At 39.8% G+C, this 20,382-nt stretch overlaps 3 protein-coding genes across 8 annotated transcripts in view; 1 reads left to right on the top strand and 2 right to left on the bottom strand.

Annotated features, from left to right (window-relative positions):
* Positions 1-20,382, top strand: part of skap2 (src kinase associated phosphoprotein 2) — a 65,662-nt gene that overhangs the window by 39,105 nt on the left and 6,175 nt on the right. For 3 of the 5 annotated variants that reach the window (XR_016115163.1, XR_016115166.1, XR_016115165.1), the window contains 2 exons: positions 6,698-6,853; positions 14,984-15,111. The gene's annotated coding sequence lies outside the window, so the exon portion shown is untranslated. Of the gene's footprint in view, positions 1-6,697; positions 6,854-14,983; positions 15,112-20,382 lie in introns of those variants that run through there. The other 2 variants (XR_016115164.1, XM_088997689.1) reach the window with 2 other exon arrangements.
* Positions 55-2,632, bottom strand: LOC148896890 (chromobox protein homolog 3-like). Its single transcript, XM_088998494.1, has 4 exons — positions 2,619-2,632; positions 2,404-2,548; positions 2,200-2,324; positions 55-921 (listed from the first exon to the last, which is right to left on the bottom strand). The coding sequence occupies exons 1-4, from the start codon at positions 2,630-2,632 to the stop codon at positions 801-803; spliced, it is 405 nt and encodes a 134-aa protein (XP_088854620.1). The 3' UTR covers positions 55-800.
* LOC148896889 (chromobox protein homolog 3-like) lies at positions 2,937-8,368 on the bottom strand. 2 transcript variants are annotated; one of them, XM_088997693.1, is made up of 5 exons: positions 8,235-8,368; positions 6,675-6,815; positions 5,795-5,939; positions 5,589-5,713; positions 2,937-4,350 (listed from the first exon to the last, which is right to left on the bottom strand). In XM_088997693.1, exons 2-5 carry the CDS (start codon positions 6,812-6,814, stop codon positions 4,230-4,232), a joined length of 531 nt encoding a protein of 176 aa, XP_088853819.1. In that variant the 5' UTR covers position 6,815; positions 8,235-8,368; the 3' UTR covers positions 2,937-4,229. The 2 variants fall into 2 exon arrangements, with proteins under 2 accessions (XP_088853819.1, XP_088853821.1); XM_088997695.1 differs by having other exon boundaries at positions 5,589-5,701.

Below are 20,382 nucleotides of genomic sequence, written 5' to 3'. Positions count from 1 at the left end.
TTTTTATCACAAAAAAAAGTTAATTCCTAAGTTATACATTATGTTATATATCTGGAGTTATCTGAGTTGAAATGGGGACAGCTGTACAAAATTCAATACATACATATTGATTTTTATCGCGCTTTAACAACAGCTGAAGCTGGAACTAAGCGTCAACATGGACAAAAGGCAAATGCTGCCTCCTCGTTGAAGGAAAAACATTGCCAGAGGTCTGACCAGCACTTTATCCCCCCCCCCCCCCCCCACACTCACAAGAAAAACCAAAACCTGAACAAATTCGGGAATGGCACGCCACATCACACTTTTCAATTCCCGAATAAATTCGGGAATTGCAGTGAATGAGTTAAATGAGGTAACAAGACTGCCGTTTGGTTTAAATAATCAAGCTACATGATATGTATTTCACGTCACATATGACAGGGCTACTACCTCTTGCTCTTGAGTAATACATCATTCCTTTTTGAACACTTCACTGAAGATGTTGAGGAAGGATGTCAGTTCACTGCCTGATGCTAAAATGTGCTACAACACACACCGGAGGAAAAAAAAGGAACAGAAAAAGGAAAATCACGACAGATGAACAAAAACAAAATACAAACAGTCCACAGTGATAGGTTGTGCTACATGATAACACAAGAAGAGGATAGTTTAATCGGCTGCGAAAAAAAAGAGGCAGCGTTTAGTCTGCGCGCCCGCTGTGATGTTCTTGAGGTCAGCTGAGCAACATCGCTCCAGAGAGGTGAAACGAAAATGTCACAAATTAACGGCAAAAGGTTAACCTCCACCTGTTATGGCACTCGTCACTGCTCGTCGTCTCCGCAGTGCCACGTTAGTTTCTGCTCATAGAAGTCGATGACCGCCTGAGGGCATCTGGCGCTCGCCTCGTGAGCCGGCAGCAGGGCCACGTCGCCAGAGTTCTTCCTGCGGCGTAACACATCAACACACTTTGATCATCTCACACATGGGGCTAATGTAGCATCAAGGGTCAGGTGATTGTAACCCTTCAAGTCATAGTTTCTCAACTGCGGTCCTGACTGACTGAGTGTACCGTATTTTCCGGTGTATAAGGCGCACCCAAAAGGTCATCTGTTGAAGAAAATAAAATCAAGGCTTTTTGGGAGCGCCTTACACCAGAAATTACAGTACCCGATTTCACTGTCATGGTCACACATTTAAAGGACAACCGACACCATTTTTTTCTTTCCTAACTGACATCAGAAAAACGTTTTAGAGCATCTAAAATACCCAAAACACGCAGGCTGATATTTTTCGTCAAATGCAAAACACCAATAAAAATGAGTTGAAGTGTCTCAAAACTACTTCAAAATGACCTCGGAGATGGCGAGTTTTAGAAGGTCCCGCCCCCTTGTTCGTCACGTCACGCCAGGACGTCTTGCCTTGCTCCAGAATTAAAACAATGGCTTCCGATTCGGAGAAGATGCTTTCTCGTTACGCATCCAGTTATGAATATGATTCAAATAGTTCTGAAGAGGAAAGCATAAATGTTTGCAATCGATTAAGCAAGTCCTTCCGTGTCAATTCGAGCCGTCAGGACTCCAATGTAGCGTCCCAGAAAATGCACAAGATGGCGCACAAGCTCCGTTGGAAATGGGCTGATTTGTCTGCTGGGAATTTGTGTCAACTAATATGAAATAGTAGTCTTGGTGCAACACACAACAATTCACCATCGCGTTATTTACGTGTTTTCCTTCTAATTTCGCCTCAACACGGAAGTTTTCAGACCAAACAAAGTACCCAAAATGCATTGTGTGTCGCTTTCTCGGTCAGGGGCATTCCTGGCGTGATGTCACCAACTCGAAAACAAGACTTCATGAATATTCTGCGCAAGTCTTAAAACGTTAAAATGTTTTCAGACAAAACAAAGTATTGCGAAATGCATTGAGGTAAGGTATGTCCTTTCTCGCTGAGGGGCGTTCCTTCAGTGACGTAGGGTGAGGACTCGTCACCAACTCAAAAACAAGACTTCCGGAATATTCAGCGCGAGTCTTAAAACGTAAAATGTAGCTATATGCGGTGGAAGCTTTGTAAAATACGCTCAGTAAAAGTTATTTGAAGTGATTTTACAAATTATGGACACAACTTGTCGGGAGGCGTCGGTTGTCCTTTAAAGTTATTGAACAAACATACCATTCGCTCATTGTGAAACTGCAAAATTAAAAAAGGAAAAAAAGAAGTTACCATTTGACTAAAAACATGAGCTCTCCCCGTTTGTCTGCGGAGCCGATGATGCATTCAAGCTCGGGGTAAGCGGCCAAGTCCGCAGGGGAATCGCAGCAGGGCTGAGTGTAAATCTGTGGTGGGGACTACACGGGTTAAAAAAGGGGGTTCAATGCGATTTGACATTCTCATAGTCATGGTTTACATTCAACGGAAACAACTCACTATTTCTGTCCCCTCCGTCATTTCTTCCTTCAGAACCAACTCCGGCTTCACTTCCTCATCCTCGTTCGAGTGGTTATTTCTCAAATATTCCTCAATTAGCTCAGGGCAGTCCAGGTTGTCTTCAGGCTCCCACGTGTTGTCTGCACTGGAACCAGGAAGAACAAAAAAAACAACAGAGGGATGAGTGTGATTGTCTCTTGCTTGATTTGTTTAACTCATTCGCTGCCATTCCTGAATTTATTCGGGAATTATAAAGTGTAATTTGTTTGGGTTTTTGTTGTTCTTGCGGGAGTGCCGACAAAGCGCTGGTCAGACATCTTGCAATGTTTTTGCAGTATATGTCTTTTGTCCATGTTAGTGATTTGTTCCATCTTCAGCTGTTGTTAAAGTGCTATATAAATCAATATGGATGTTTTGTATTGTATTTTGGCCAGCCGCCCCCATTTCAAGCTCAGATAACTCCAGACCCATATAACTTAGGAATTCACCATTTTTTTTCAAATTTATTCGGGAATTGAAAATATAACGTGGAGCGCCATGCACGTATTTTTGTTCGGGTTTTGGTTTTTCTTGCGGGGAAGTGCCGATGAAGCGCTGCTCAGACCTCTGGCAATGTTTTTACCCTTTTTGCATGTCTGGCAGTGAATGAGTTAATTTGAAGTACAAAACACTTGAATTGTGTTTGTTTTGAAGCATTTAACTACCATTCGTATTGAACCTTTGCGTGTAATACATTTTTATTTAACTATTACTCTACTGACGTTTTTAAGCACTAAGTTCACTTAGAAACCGCCCATAATTGGTGATAATAAAAAAAAGCTTTTTGGAGAAAAACTTGAGCCTACTCTGTTAGGATATTTTAATGTTGGCTGATATGGTGGTACTTAACACATTCACTGCCACACGATGTGCAAAAGCGTGGCCACTCCAGTGCAAGGGTTTTTGTGATTTTCACTCAAATTGCAGGATCCACAGAATATTTGAATTTTAGGACAACATAAAGATTCAATTCAGCAACCTTAGACAGTCTTTTTTCATCACAAAAAAAAGTTAATTCCTAAGTTATACATTACGTTATATATCTGGAGTTATCTGAGCTTGAAATGGGGACAGCTGTACAAAATTCAATACATACATATTGATTTTTATCGCGCTTTAACAACAGCTGAAGCTGGAACTAAGCGTCAACATGGACAAAAGGCAAATGCTGCCTCCTCGCGGAAGGAAAAACATTGCCAGAGGTCTGACCAGCACTTTATCCCCCCCCCCACACTCACAAGAAAAACTAAAACCTGAACAAATTCGGGAATGGCACGCCACATCACACTTTTCAATTCCCGAATAAATTCGGGAATTGCAGTGAATGAGTTAAATGAGGTAACAAGACTGCCGTTTGGTTTAAATAATCAAGCTACATGATATGTATTTCACGTCACATATGACAGGGCTACTACCTCTTGCTCTTGAGTAATACATCATTCCTTTTTGAACACTTCACTGAAGATGTTGAGGAAGGATGTCAGTTCACTGCCTGATGCTAAAATGTGCTACAACACACACCGGAGGAAAAAAAAAGGAACAGAAAAAGGAAAATCACGACAGATGAACAAAAACAAAATACAAACAGTCCACAGTGATAGGTTGTGCTACATGATAACACAAGAAGAGGATAGTTTAATCGGCTGCGAAAAAAAAGAGGCAGCGTTTAGTCTGCGCGCCCGCTGTGATGTTCTTGAGGTCAGCTGAGCAACATCGCTCCAGAGAGGTGAAACGAAAATGTCACAAATTAACGGCAAAAGGTTAACCTCCACCTGTTATGGCACTCGTCACTGCTCGTCGTCTCCGCAGTGCCACGTTAGTTTCTGCTCATAGAAGTCGATGACCGCCTGAGGGCATCTGGCGCTCGCCTCGTGAGCCGGCAGCAGGGCCACGTCGCCAGAGTTCTTCCTGCGGCGTAACACATCAACACACTTTGATCATCTCACGCACGGGGCTAATGTAGCATCAAGGGTCAGGTGATTGTAACCCTTCAAGTTATAGTTTCTCAACTGAGGTCCTGACTGACTGAGTGTACCATATTTTCCGGTGTATAAGGCGCACCCAAAAGGTCATCTGTTGAAGAAAATAAAATCAAGGCTTTTTGGGAGCGCCTTACACCAGAAATTACAGTACCCGATTTCACTGTCATGGTCACACATTTAAAGGACAACCGACACCATTTTTTTCTTTCCTAACTGACATCAGAAAAACGTTTTAGAGCATCTAAAATACCCAAAACACGCAGGCTGATATTTTTCGTCAAATGCAAAACACCAATAAAAATGAGTTGAAGTGTCTCAAAACTACTACTTGGTCATGATGTCACGCCAGGACGTCTTGCCTTGCTCTAGAATTAAAACAATGGCTTCCGATTCGGAGAAGATGCTTTCTCGTTACGCATCCAGTTATGAATATGATTCAAATAGTTCTGAAGAGGAAAGCATAAATGTTTGCAATCGATTAAGCAAGTCCTTCCGTGTCAATTCGAGCCGCCAGGACTCCAATGTAGCGTCCCAGAAAATGCACAAGATGGCGCCCAAGCTCCGTTGGAAATGGGCTGATTTGTCTGCTGGGAACTTGTGTCAACTAATATGAAATAGTAGTCTTGGTGCAACACACAACAATTCACCATCGCGTTATTTACGTGTTTTCCTTCTAATTTCGCCTCAACACGGAAGTTTTCAGACCAAACAAAGTACCCAAAATGCATTGTGTGTCGCTTTCTCGGTCAGGGGCATTCCTGGCGTGATGTCACCAACTCGAAAACAAGACTTCATGAATATTCTGCGCAAGTCTTAAAACGTTAAAATGTTTTCAGACAAAACAAAGTATTGCGAAATGCATTGAGGTAAGGTATGTCCTTTCTCGCTGAGGGGCGTTCCTTCAGTGACGTAGGGTGAGGACTCGTCACCAACTCAAAAACAAGACTTCCGGAATATTCAGCGCGAGTCTTAAAACGTAAAATGTAGCTATATGCGGTGGAAGCTTTGTAAAATACGCTCAGTAAAAGTTATTTGAAGTGATTTTACAAATTATGGACACAACTTGTCGGGAGGCGTCGGTTGTCCTTTAAAGTTATTGAACAAACATACCATTCGCTCATTGTGAAACTGCAAAATTAAAAAAGAAGGAAAAAATGAAGTTACCATTTGACTAAAAACATGAGCTCTCCCCGTTTGTCTGCGGAGCCGATGATGCATTCAAGCTCGGGGTAAGCGGCCAAGTCCGCAGGGGAATCGCAGCAGGGCTGAGTGTAAATCTGTGGTGGGGACTACACGGGTTAAAAAAGGGGGTTCAATGCGATTTGACATTCTCATAGTCATGGTTTACATTCAACGGAAACAACACTCACTATTTCTGTCCCCTCCGTCATTTCTTCCTTCAGAACCAACTCCGGCTTCACTTCCTCATCCTCGTTCGAGTGGTTATTTCTCAAATATTCCTCAATTAGCTCAGGGCAGTCCAGGTTGTCTTCAGGCTCCCACGTGTTGTCTGCACTGGAACCAGGAAGAACAAAAAAAAACAACAGAGGGATGAGTGTGATTGTCTCTTGCTTGATTTGTTTAACTCATTCGCTGCCATTCCTGAATTTATTCGGGAATTATAAAGTGTGATGTGGAATGCCATTCCCTAATTTGTTTGGGTTTTTGTTTTTCTTGCGGGGGTGCCGACAAAGCGCTGGTCAGACATCTTGCAATGTTTTTGCAGTATTTGCCTTTTGTCCATGTTAGTGATTTGTTCCATCTTCAGCTGTTGTTAAAGATGTTTTGTATTGTATTTTGGCCAGCCGCCCCCATTTCAAGCTCAGATAACTCCAGACCCATATAACTTAGGAATTCACCATTTTTTTTTCCGATGAAAGAAGACAGTATAAGATTTCTTACGTTGCACTGAATGTTTATGTAGTCCTAAAAGTCAATATCCTGTGGGTCCTGCAATTTGAGGGAAAATTACAAAAACTTTGGCACTGGGGTGGACACGTTTTTGCACATCATAAAGCAGTGAATGAGTTAATCAGGGATGAGAATGACAAATGAGAAAAAAAGTCTGAAAAAAAAGGGGGGGGTGGGCACACGCACATATACTGTTATATATATATATATATACACACAAAAGTAAGATCTTGGAAAGTATATGAGTGGGACTGAGGGAGAAAAAAAAATGTTTATATAGTGAAAGCCGACAGTTATCTGATTAAAATAATTTTCTTGGTGGCAGAAAAATGTACTCACTCAGTGAATCCTTTCCACTTTAGGAAGTACTCTACTCTTCCATTGAAGACCCGACGACGTGTGATCTTCTCAACCACAAACTCCTGCACATCACACGAATCCTCCGTCTTCCTTTGCTTGGCCGTCTGCTTCTTCCTCATCCTTTCAAAATACAACGACAGACACCGATAACGGAAAAAGTGAGTTCAAACATTATTTTTGCTTTGAAAGCTTTCATGTGATTTGACACAGCATGATTGGCCATTACATACAATACACTACAATACAAATTAATTTATATAGCGCTTCAACAAAAGCTGTAGCTGTAACAAAGAATCTCATGGCCAAAAATGCTGAAAAACAATCCGCATACATCTACGACATAGCAATTGACATTTGAATTGCAGCTGTTATTCACAGACACAATGCGCAACAGTTCAGTCTGGATTTTACAAATAAAATTCAAACTCATTCACTGCCGGACCATTTGCAAAAAAACGTGTTCACTCAAGTGCCAGGGGTTTTGTCATTGTTACTTGAATTCCAGGACCCACAGAATATTGAGTTTTAGGACTACAGCCCATCCTTTTAAAATTGCATTTTCTGTGTAGCTCTTTCTCTTGTTTCTATGTATAATAGTATTTTATTTATTGTGTTCTATTTGTGATTGTATTTTATTTATTATAGTACCTGTGCTTGTCTGTGACTGTAAAGTGTCCTTGAGAGCTTTGAAAGGCGCTTAAAATGAAATTATGATTATTATTATTATTACATAAATATTCAATGCGGCGTTAGAAACCTTAGACTCTCTTCTTTCATCAGAAAAAAAGAGTTAATTCCTAAATTACATCTGGAGTTGTATTAGCTTAAAACGAGGGCGCCTTTCCAAAATACAATGCAATATACTGTATATAACGTAAATGTTGGTTTATATAGCGCTTGAACAACAGCTGAAATGGAAACAAAGGGCTAACATGGAAAAAAAGAAAAACATTGGCAGGCGCCATGGCCAGCGTTTTATCGTCCCCCAAGCATGAAAAAAAAAAACGAAACCTGAAAAAAATCTTGAATGCGCTCGACGTCATATTTTCAACTCCCGAATAAATTAGTGAATGAGTTAATCTAAAAGCAGAACACAATAAAGTATAAAATGTTGATAATATTTGACAAACGTATTAGCCTATGAAATTATGTTAAATCTTTGGAGACAGCGCGTATATGCTAAGATTGATTTTCCATTGTACTTTTGTGTTTTGGGATATTTTTTTTGCTTTATTTGCATTATTGTGTTCTAATTGGTGGAATGCAATGATATTTTTTTCAGGAAAATATAAATCACGAAATGTTAGTAAACATTTGTGTTTGCGTGTGCACGTTTAAACCTGCTGTATGCGTCACAAATACAAACCATGACGTTTGTTTACATAACTCCACCTGCTGGATTCTACCCGGAAGACAAGACGCGACGAGACGAACTCGCTACTCGTCCACACGTTTTAGTTTGCCGAACATTCTACTGGGATAGAAGTGCGCGTGGGACCGGTTCGCTTTATTCACACCGCATGGGAAAACATCACGTACGTTATTGTGGTATAAAGACGACAGCCCCGCTTCAGTCCTTCGGGCCGGGGGTTTCGGGACCGCCGGGGAGGGGAGAGGTCGTGTCCGGATAGTAGTAAACCAAACGCTTCGTCCTCAGTACCGCTAAACGAGCCACTCCGCCGTGTTTACAAGCTAGAAACGAACTTTTCGGTGGGCCAGTTGCGATTAAAGATGGCCGTTGGATGCTCAGAGGAAGGAAGTGGTTGCCAAGGGAAAAGGTCATGCCAAGAAAACCAGGGAGGAGGCGACGGGAGCGCGCAGGGCCGTCAACCAATCACACGCCAGTCCGTCTGGTTCGCGTCCTCGTGGGCCACTGGAAGGAAGCTGCTCCGCCACCCATGGGTGTTACCTGGGTATGACACGCTGAGTGACATCGGAGTGGGACGATTTGTCTTTCTTCCAATTCGTTTCAAATAAATAAATAAATAGATAGATAGATAGATAGATAGATAGATAGATAGATAGATAGATAGATAGATAGATAGATAGATAGATAGATAGATAGATAGATAGATAGATAGATAGATAGATAGATAGATAGATTTAGGTAAATAGCATTTGAATATATTGTTTACACTATCAGGTCGCCGATAAATAAAAAAACACGGGGCTATTAATTGGCCACGCATTCATTGCATGTTTTCAACTTTTTTAAGCAGTTTTAAAGATAGCCGCTAGATGGCAATGTCTCACTGACCAGCTACTGGTCACGTAAACACCACCTTTCACACTCTCGATCACCTCGGGACAATTTAGATTTACCTACCGTGCATGTTTTTTGTCATTTTTTTATGTGGAAGGAAATAGAGTATCCGGAGAAAACCGATGCAGGCACCTGGAAAATATGCAATCTGTTTCTTGTTTGAGGCATGCCCTTGAATCCTCACTCGTCTTTTTTTACGTTTGAGCCCTAGTTGCCATAGTAACTCAGCAACCACAAGCCTGCGCCGGCACCTCGGGCTGAGGAATGACTTCAATGGATGAAGCAGGTTTAAATTTATACCGTCTCTGCTTGCATGGCTCCCTTTGGGTTCTCTTGGCTAAACCGCAGGGCAAGCAAGATATTACAGTTTGATAACTTGGAGAACAACATGAACAGGTTTTATTCATTCATCCAGGATGGACATAAAAAAATAAAATAAATAATAATAATTCCAAAAGTTTTTCACTCCGTTATACCAAAACCTGTACAGACTGAAAGAGATTTTCTGAAATTAATAGTTGTATATCTGCAGTACAGCAAACAAGCACAACAAATTACATTTTACATGACCCCAATATCAATTCAAATCTAAAATAATGTTCACGTTTTCTTAACAATATAAAACGTTCTAATTTAACAGTCTATTTATTGTGGGGATCCCTTTGTGAACGTAACCTTCGCGTCAATGGGACGCGACAGCTACTGTCAGGGTAGAAATGAGCAAAGATGAATCCCGTCGTGAGGAATCCAAATATGACTGAGCATCCCCTGACCCCTCACCCACTTGCAGTTCCACCCCTAAACCTGGGGTTGACGCTAATCATGTATTGTTTGACACAAAGGACAACCGACACCTCCGGACAGGTTGTGTCCATAATTTGTAAAAATCACCTCAAATGACTTCTACTGAGCATATTTTACAAAGATTCCACAGAATATTCAGGAAGTCTTGTTTTCGAGTTCATGACGATGCCTGACGTGACGTCTCGTCTGGAACGCCCCTGATTGAGAAAGCGACACACAAAGCATTTTGCGGTACTTTGGTCTGAAAAGTTCGTGTTGATGGCGAAATTAGAAGGAAAACACATCAATAATGCGATGGTGAATCGTTGTGTGTTGCACCAAGACTACTATTTGATACTAGTTGACACAAATTCCCAGGAGACAAATCAGCCCATTTCCAACGGAGCTTGGGCGCCATCTTGTGCATTTTCCGGGCCGCTACATTGGAGTCCAGATGCCTCAAAATGATCCGGAAGGACTTCTTTAATCGATTGCAAACATTTATGCTTTCCTCTTCAGAACTATTTGCATCATATTCATAACTGGATGAGTAACAAGAAAGCATCTTCTCCGAATCTGAAGCCATTGTTTTGATTCTAGAGCATGGCAAGACGTCTTGGCGTCACGTCACGAACAAGGGGGCGGGATCTTCTGAAACTGAAACTTTCTGAGTTCAATTTGAAGTAGTTTTGGGACACTTAGATGCTATAAAACGTTTTTCTGATGTCAGTTAGGAAACAAAAAAAAATGGTGTCCTTTAAGTAACCTGTAATAAAATACAAGTAGCACGTATAATTCCATACTGCCTACTGCAATAATTTTCAAGGTTGTAGGCATAAAAAATAACATTTCCATCTAAAGCAACAATACAGTGCTCTATTTACCGTTAAGATGTATTCAATAGTTCACACTAGCAGTGTGATTGGCGGGTGAATAGCGACAAATACCCGTGAATCCACCTGTATAGACCAGTGTACCACACAAAAGATAAGAATGGAAGTAACAAAGCTTGAAAAAAACAGTGAAAAAGAAAACACACTCCAACCATAGCTATGTCACTTCTATTTATTCACAAATGGACTTTTGTGTTCCTATTATTCTCCTTTCCTCCATGAAGTTGGTGGATATTAAGGCAAACTGACGTGGTTGTTTTAAGTACATAATTTGTCATTTTGTCGGGATAACCATCTTGTAGCTTCCTTTTTGAAGAATTGTCCAATGCAGTCTATATACAAATTAGGCATGTTCCTAAGCTAGTATTATCATTTCACCACTTGGAAATGATCAATCTCAAATTTGGAGGCAACCACTCTATGAGGTGCAACTAAAAGCATTGGATTTTCTCAGAAGCAGATCATATGCCTTATAATCTGACGCGCCTTATACAGTATACGGATCAATATTCAGATTTTTCGGATGTAGTATTTTAAATGTTCTGTAAAGTGGTTTGTTATAGCTGCAGCGGTTGTGAAAGCTTTATATAAATGAACCTGGATTGTATTGTACTCTCTTTAGTATAGCTCCATCTGGTGCAAGGGTTGGCAATGCAAAATGTCGACATACTTGAGCATAAATAGATAAATAAATAAATAAATACATACATAAAAATACCAATAAATAATAAACAAATAAATAAACTTACACACACATACTAATAAGTATATAAATACATAAATAAATATATATAAATACATCGCTGAATAGATACACAATTTAATAAATAAATGTATCAATAAATAAATGGATGAATGAACGAACGAATGAACAAAAGAATGAATAAATAAACACGTAAACAAATAAATATACTAATAAAATAAATATGTACATAATATATATACATATATAAATAAATACATTGCTAAATAGATGAATAAACAGATACACACAAATAAATTGATAAATAAATAAACAAATACACAAATAAGTAAATTGGTAAATAAATACATAAATAAATAAAAACAAAATAACGCATCTGGATCGTCGAACACAGCACAAAATCTGCAGTTTACCTAAGACCACTTTCCTCCCCTCTCATAGTTGTGTTCTTTGAACCCTTTTTGCTTCTCATCCTCTTCCCTTTTTTATATTTCACTTGTTCTATGTTCTTCTTCTTCGTATGTTCTAATTTTCAGCTCAAGTTTTTCTTTGAAGCGGAGGTCTTGAAGTTGTCAGCTCTCCTCCGCATAGAGAGCCACACTGAAGGTTTTCTCTTCATTTATACATTTACACTACTCTCTTTGTTAGTCAAACTTGACGCCTCAGTGCGTCCCTGAATGCCACCTGATGGCCACGGTTTTTTTGCGTCGGCTGAGCACCAGAGACAGCTTTCGTTTCCATGAAAAGAGGAAAATAAAATTCTTTGCAAAACCTTGCAGGGAATCGACCTTCAAAGTAAACACTGCACTGCATGGACGGTGTTTGAATCACTGAGAGGGATTTTTTTTATTTTTCACTGTGTCGTATTATGATTGACTTGTGGCTATAATTGATCTTCATCATTCATCACATGCAAACATGTAAAGAGCCTTGATAAGTCGAGATACAGCAGAATTTTGATTTGTGTTTAAATTGTGTTTTATGAGATGCAATAGAAAGCAATGCACCACACACACACACACACACACACACACACACACACACACACACACACACACACACACACACACACACACACCCCAAATATTTGCCAACAATCAGGTCCTAGCCATTCTGCGAGTAATTGACACCCCCTGCAACTCATAAAAGTTGATAACTGCCGACTAAATGGAGTCAGCCAGTTCAGCGTGTCCCCTACCTACTCCCCAAAGAAAGCGCTGATCGGCTCCAGTGTTTTGAAAAATGAATTAACGAAATGAAGTACTGAAATTGATATAATTTAGTTGAATTTATTGATATTATCAAACTGCTGGCAGTCCTCTGCATTATCCACTGTCCACAAAGTAGCTCTCAGTCTCCAAAAAATTGGTAACTTTTATTTTCCGAGCTCAATATCCGCTGTATTTTGACACACATATGCCTTATTGTTCATGTTTTTATCTCGACTTTCAAAACACGCTTCAGTGTTCATAGGACGCTTGCTTTGTGCCCGAGTGACCGTGAAGATGATTTACATCACGTGCAATTGAAAATCCACTCCCGTGCCTGATCTGGAGCCTGTTCCTGTTCCTGTTACTGTTACTGAGTGAGTGTAAATCTTTGCAACTGAGCGAGGGAAGTGAACTTAAGTGGTCCCTTTCGGCACAGGAAACAGGCTCTTACAAGTCAGGATAGGAAGTGGCGAGCCTGGCCGGGTCAGCTTACATTGCCCTCGTTAGTAGTGCAGAGACAGCGGGGCTCCAGCTTGTTCAACGTTAGTAAACAAGAGGAAAGAAGATGTAAATGCTTGTTATGGTTGATGCGTGTGGGCTGCACTGGTCTTTAAATTCCTCGCACTCCCCTATTGAAAAGATTAATTTGATAGATAGATTTAAAAAATATATACTTCAGATTGCTGAGATATGAAGTTTGATTCAGTTTTGGCAGCTCAACTTTATTATGGCTGAGCTGTACGACTTTCAGTCTTTGACTTAAGGTATATTTTCTCCCACACCCCCAAATATACTTGATTGATTGAAGACCCTAAATTGTCTGTAGATGTTGAAGGAAATAAATGGGACCAATGTCCGCTTTAGAATTTCTTTACTCCAGTTTATAATTTTAATGCAGATGATGTGTAAATTTGTATGGCTATTTTTGTGAGGTCCACTACGGCTATTTTTGTGAGGACCACTATAATTTTATACCATATGTAGTAAAGACATTTTTGACAAGTGAGGACTTCTTGGTCGCTCCTCACAAGAAGGGTGGTCCTCACTCATCTGGAGTTACTCGGGTCTCACAAAAAAAGTTGAAACAGGAATGTGTGTGTGTGTGTGTGTGTGTGTGCGTGAGTTTGTATGGCTATTTTTGTGAGGACCACTACGATTTTATACCGTATGTATTGTGGACATTTTTGACAAGTGAGGACTTCTTGCTCGGCCCTCACAAGAAGGGTGGTCATCACTCATCTGGAGTTACTCGGGTCTCACAAAAAAGTTGAAACAGGAATGTGTGTGCGCGCGCGTGTGTGTGTGTGTGTGTGTGTGTGTGTGTGTGTGTGTGTGTGTGTGTGTGTGTGTGTGTGTGTGTGTGTGTGTGTGTGTGTGTGTATGGCTATTTTTGTGAGGACCACTACGATTTTATACCGTATGTATTGTGGACATTTTTGACGAGTGAGGACTTCTTGCTCGGTCCTCACAAGAAGGGTGGTCATCACTCATCTGGAGTTACTCGGGTCTCACAAAAAGGTTGAAACAGGAAAGTGTGTGTGTGTGTGTGTGTGTGTGTGTGTGTGTGTGTGTGTGTGTGTGTGTGCGTGTGTGTGTGTGTGTGTGTGTGTGTGTGTGCGTGCGCGCGCGTGTGTGTGTTTGTGTGTGTAGTACATACTGCTGTATTGAACTTCCTGTCAGGCTACTGATTAAAAGTTACACTAACTAACTAACTAACTAACTAACTAACTACATAAATACATACATATATAAATAAATAGAAAAACAAATTAATAAATGGCAAGTGCAGACACTAATAAAATAAAAAGTGGAGAAATAAATAAATAGATAAATGAATAAAGATAAATAAATAAACAAAAGAATTCATTCGTTAATAAAAGGCAGACAAATAAATAAATAAATTGTAGAGGAATAAATATTTATATTTAAATGACTAAAATTGATAAATGAACAAATTAATTAATTAATTAATTAAATCCAAATAAATAAAGAAACACACAGACACATAAATAAATACACGAATAACTAACTAACTAACTAAAAAAAAATAATAATAATAATAAATAAATACCACATAAATAAAGGTAGACAAATATAGAAGTAGACAAAGATACATAATAAATACATGAATTTTAATAAACAGTAGACAAAAAATAAATAAATAAATAAACAAGGCAGCGTTAAGCTTCACCTTTGAGGGGCCTCGTTCTATACCGTAACGTATGTACCGCACCACCACATGTGTCACAAACGCAGGCTTGTGACACATAAGCAATTCGCATAATGACATGACACATATCAACAAGCTGCTGCAACAGTTAAGTTCTGACAGCAACACTTCACACAGTGCGGCACAGCGGGATGCTCGAGTGAGTATGCATGAATCAATTATTCATCCCCATGTCAGAACACTGAAGACACTTTGATCGTGATAGATGTGCAGGCATGGCAGCAAAGCGCAAAACACGAAGCCATCTACACTCATTCATCTCTTCGTGGCACCAGTGGAGGGGTTTGGGAAAACAGCCCGCGGCACTTTTGGAGGCAGGACAAGACAATCTAAGTAAGTCCACCGTCTACTACAAATTCTTTGTGGAGCACTCGAGTGTCCGACGGTTTATGATGTCCAGGCCTTGAGGTGACGGGGTGACAGATGACAGGTAGGCTCAAAGGTTAAGCTTCGATCTTCAATCTGGATTTTCATGTCAGGCTAAATGGGTGGTGAACGTTCAAATAGCTTATCTCCTGGCCAGATCTTCTAGAAACAAAAGCGAAGCTTCATGTTTCAAAGGCTTGTTTGAATGTGATCACTGTTTACGGCCTCGCCTATCGTGAAAATAAACACGGTGAGTTTTCCTCCTCTTTAGTGCGGCTTTGCACCAGAATGATTAAAGTTGACAAAAAAGTAACCAAAGGACAAAATCTAAAATTGAAAGTGTGAATGAAAAACAATCAAAATGAAAACGCTTGAGAAAAGTTTGAGGAAAATATAAATACACCTGAATACTAAAAACGTAATTTATGAAATGAAATAAAAGTGATTACAGTGATACCTCAGTTTATGAACCCCTTGGCTTACGAATTTTTCGGCTTACGAACGTTACATTTATGAAAAATTTACCTTGGCATACGAACTTTACCTTGGCATACAAACTTTTTTTCCGTACACGGAGCTGCCTCAATGATTGATGTGTCGTTCGCAAAATGGCAGCCGACTGTTTTTGTCCTCGATTCCCCGCCCCCAGCCACGTGATTGGTCAAGAACGCAGCAGTGAGGGGAGGTGGTTTAAACATTAAAGAGACAGGCAGACGACAGCGAGAGAGTTTCAACTTTGATAGTTCAAAGGCAGATTGTAAACTGCAAGGTTAAAATATCCCATCAATCAGGCTCCACAAACAACCCGCACAAGCCATCTGTACACTTGATGCAAAAAGCTATCAACCCAGTTGAACAGAACACAATTCATGAGTAACTAGATAAAATTATGACAGAGAAAGCACCTACAAGGGATCATTCCTCAAGATGGTGAAAGAAGAAGGCTACGGTCCTCATCAAGTGTTTAATACTGATGAAACCTGCCACTCCATTCCATCAACACAAAGATAAATAAAACAACTTTATTATACCGTACAGTTTATTTCTTCTTCTTTTCCTTTCGGCTTTTCCCCTCAGGGGTCGCCACAGCGAATCAATGTCCTCCATCTATCCCGTACATACGAGACATTCATTATAAAGCTCATTATTAATTAACGTACTCATTAATTGAGCCAAGGAAAGCTATTTCTGTCTTAACGATTGAGAGCATGTATTAATTTTAAAAGCCTCCATCATACGATTACGATTGTATGGCCTGATTGTTTAATATTCTGGCTTAATTTGCATATACAGTATAACCGATTTTTTTATCCTAACACATTGAGCAAAATAACGAGATTATTGAACCATGCAAGTTTATTTGAGGTGCTGCTTTCTCACCGCGTCATGAGATGCATTGATGATGACTTAGCCTGTTTTTTTGAGGAGGATACGAGGGCGGGGGGCAGCAGAGATGGAAATCTACGGCCCCTCAAATAAAAAAATGAGGTTGGAAGCCTTTCTCTCTTTCCCTAGTGACGATCGACCCCGTGTAGAAGACAGTCAATTCGTATTAAATTATAGATTAAGGCTCAGATCGCGCTGGCTGGGGTGCAGCTTGTTTGCGCTTTAAAGTGCACCGACTGTTGCAACTCTAGCCTAGCTCGTGCACCTCCATGACTTATTAAGTCCGAACATCAAACATTGCCCACAGATGAAGGAAGAGATTTGATGAATATTTGAGAACTCTTACTGTAAGATGCCCCCCGTGAGGCTGTTTCCTTTTGTAACCGCGAATATACGCACTGTACACTATGACTTCACAGCTCATCAGTTTGGTTTGGTTTTGTCCGATTTACTTTGAATGTACTTCAGACAAAAGAGACACATTCTCAACACATTTTCAAAGCCCCAGTTCAGGAAATTCAAAGATTTGTTTCTAAATATATTATTCATAGTTATTGAAAACATCTGCAAGGACTGACAATTATGTAGTACTCAGTTGTGGTAATGTAACATTAAAGGACAACCGACACCATTTTTTTGTTTCCTAACTGATATCAGAAAAACGTTTTATAGCATCTAAAATACCCAAAACACGCTGTATGATATTTTTATTCAAATGCAAAACACCAATAAAAATTACTTAAAGTGTCCCAAAATTACTTCAAAATGACCTCAGAAATGGCGAGTTTCAGAAGGTCCCGTCCCCTTGTTGCAATATAAACCAATATGTATGTATTGCATTGTATTTTGGACAGCCGCCCTCATTTCAAGCTCATGTAATTCCAGACCCATATAACTTAGGAATTAACCATTTCTTTCTAATGAAAGAAGAGAGTCTCAGTTTTCTTACACTGTATTGAATGTTTATTTAGTCCTAAAACCCAATATTCTGTGGGTTCTGTAATTTGAGTGAAAACGACAAAAACCCTGGCACTGGAGTGGACACATTTTTGCCCGAACAAGTTCGGGAATGGCGCTCTGTGTCATGCTTTTCAATTCCCGAATAAATTCGGGAATGGCAGTGAATGAGTTAAAATTCTTAGACGAGCATAGGCATAAACAATCGGCACTTTCATTGTCACAGGCTATTTTATTTGAAAAAGTGCCACTTCTTTTTTCTACACTTTATTACAGGCGCAGTTATAAATACCAGCAGGCTCGTGTGACTGGTTGAAAACTCTTTTAATTGTGATTTAAAATGGAAATCTTCTCGATCTCTGTGTCCCAAAGAGGAATATGGCATGCAAGAGCAAATCTCATCAGGCAGTCCAAGGCATCGAGCTCGTGTCCAGTATCAGAGGATACACATACATGCAAATGCAGCATTTTTTTACAGTGATCAACATGCCTTCGCAGTCATACTGACATAAAAATATGATCAAGAACAACCATATTTTTTATCTCCTTACAAAATATTGCAATTCCCACCATGGCTCAGTTTTCAGCAAAGGAAAAAAACCACCTTGAGAGCCATATAAAAAATAGATTTGATTTTTTCTTTCTCTTCAGGCAACTGACTGCACACCGTTCCCTCATTTACAGTACCGATACAAAAAAAGTTGTTGACAGCAAAAATACTGGAACGACCTCAGGCTCCGTTATACTACAAATATTTTCAATGCGGCCATGCAATAAAAAGAGAAAAGAGGATCTCAAACAGGCAAGCGGAAAACTCATCGTATTCTGAAATCGGGACGGGAGTCGACAGCTGATTGTTTTTGAACAATTAGATTCATAGAAATATTTTTTTCGGCTTGATTTCCAATGAAATTCTTATCAATTGCTATCCCAATTCAAGAACAACATTGACCTTATTCTCCGGTGTATAAGGCGCACCCTTGATTTTCTTCAAAAGATGACCATGCGACTTATACGCTGGTGCGCCTTATATGTGAAGTAATATCGAGCCACAAAGGTCTTGTAGCCACCGACTCCATTTCCCCCTGTAGAAGTTGCGCGGAACCCCAGCCTCTACTGTACTGTAGCGCCTTCTAATGTGGTGTGCCTTATACAGTGATACCTTAGTTTACGAACCCCTTGGCTTACGAACCTTTCGGTTCACGAACGTTAAATGTATGAAAATTTTACCTTGGCATACAAACTATTTTTCGGGATACACACGGAGCTTCCTCAATGAGTGATGGGTCGTTCACGAACAAGCCCGTTCTTCTAACAACAAAATGGCAGCCGACTCTTTTTGTCCTCTATTCCCCGCCCGCAGTCGTCGGTTAAAGCCACGTGATTGGTCAAGAACGCAGCAGTGAGGGGAGGTGGTTTAAACATTAAAGAGACAGGCAGACGACAGAAAGAGAGTTTCAACTTTGATAGTTCATAGGCAGAGTGTAGACTGCACGGTTGAAATACATGTATCCCATCAATCAGGCTCTACAAACAACCCGCACAAGCCATCTGTACACTTGATGCAAAAAGCTATAAACCCAGCTAAGCAGAACACAATTGATGAGGAATTAGATGACATTATCGCAGAGAAAGCATCTACAAGGGATCATTCCTCAAAATGGTGAAAGAAGGTTATGTTCCTCATCAAGTGTTTAATGCTGAGGAAACCGGCCACTCCATTCCATCAAGCCATCAACGACCATCACAAAGGAAAATAAAATGACTTTATTATACCGTAGTTTATTTCTTTAATTATAATACCATAGCACATTTATTATACATAAAATAAGTTATATTTTGTGTAATTTTAAGGCTTAGAAAATTAGATAGAAAGTAGAAAATTATGTTTTATGAGGACCAGTGAACGGATTATTCTCATTTTAATGGTTTTCTATGGGAAATTAATTTTTGGGATACACACTTCGTCTTACACACTCTGTCTGGGAACCAATTAAGTTCATAAGCCAAGGTATCACTGTATTTGGAAAATGTATATGTGTATTATATTTGGAAAACTTTTTTCATTCATTGAAGTTGCGTCTTATACTCAGATGAGCCTTATATATGGAACAAGTTAGAAAATGCACCATTCATTGGGGGTGCGGCTTATACTCCAGTGCGCCTTATACACAGGAAAATACAGTACATTGAGGAGGCGAGAAAAGGGTGTTTTGTCTTTACTCTGCAGCGGCATCTGTTATGTTCACATAAAATGTCACTTTTTTTTTCGGTTTTCACCATTAAATTCCTGCAAACATTTCAAATGAATGAAAATCTTGAGCCGCTTCCTTGCAAGTTACATCACTTGAAAAAATGAACGTCTGCACCATTTTTCTTCTTTTGACAAAGCAACCCACGGGAACGAGGTTGGAAAAGAAACAAAACGGAATCAAACCAAACTGACACATCGGTCTCTGCAACGAGGGCAAATCTGAACAAAAGAGAGCTAACATCATCAATCTCCTAAATCGATTTCAGACAGAATAGCTCATGGGCTTATTTTCATGATTACTTTGTGACTTTTGATTATGCTTGGCAAAATACCGTGTGTCCATTCTCATTATGTCAGAGCAACTATTTACACCGCAGCTCTCAAAGTAAAGGCCCGGGGGCCAAATCTGGTCCTCCATATCATTTCATTTGGCCCGCAAAAGCAAATCAAACGTGTGAAATTCCAATATGCTTGATAAAGTCCAAACCAAAATTTTAAATTGTCCCATGTGAACCATAATAACAGTCATTACTTCAAATTTGAAAACTAGTTATTCATTAACTCATTCACTGCCAGACGATGTGCAAAAATGTGTCCACTCCAGTGCCAGGGTTTATATATATATATATACAGTAAAGTCT

This window comes from Hippocampus bargibanti, linkage group LG06, assembly GCF_051943395.1.
Source record: "Hippocampus bargibanti isolate YZ-2025 linkage group LG06, ASM5194339v1, whole genome shotgun sequence".
Lineage (NCBI taxonomy): Eukaryota > Metazoa > Chordata > Actinopteri > Syngnathiformes > Syngnathidae > Hippocampus > Hippocampus bargibanti.
This window is presented reverse-complemented; position numbering and strand designations above follow the sequence as displayed.

Excerpts from the sequence above, each read along its gene's own strand:
- LOC148896890 (XM_088998494.1), bottom strand. Across the intron at positions 2,325-2,403 it reads TGACGGAGGGGACAGAAATA|TCCCCACCACAGATTTACAC; the intron begins GTGAGTTGTTTC and ends TAACCCGTGTAG. Across the intron at positions 922-2,199 it reads CTCATGTTTTTAGTCAAATG|GAAGAACTCTGGCGACGTGG; the intron begins GTAACTTCTTTT and ends GTTACGCCGCAG.
- LOC148896889 (XM_088997693.1), bottom strand. The coding sequence starts at position 6,814 with ATGAGGAAGAAGCAGACGGCCAAGCAAAGGAAGACGGAGGATTCGTGT. Across the intron at positions 5,940-6,674 it reads AAGTGGAAAGGATTCACTGA|TGCAGACAACACGTGGGAGC; the intron begins GTGAGTACATTT and ends TCCTGGTTCCAG. Across the intron at positions 4,351-5,588 it reads CTCATGTTTTTAGTCAAATG|GAAGAACTCTGGCGACGTGG; the intron begins GTAACTTCATTT and ends GTTACGCCGCAG.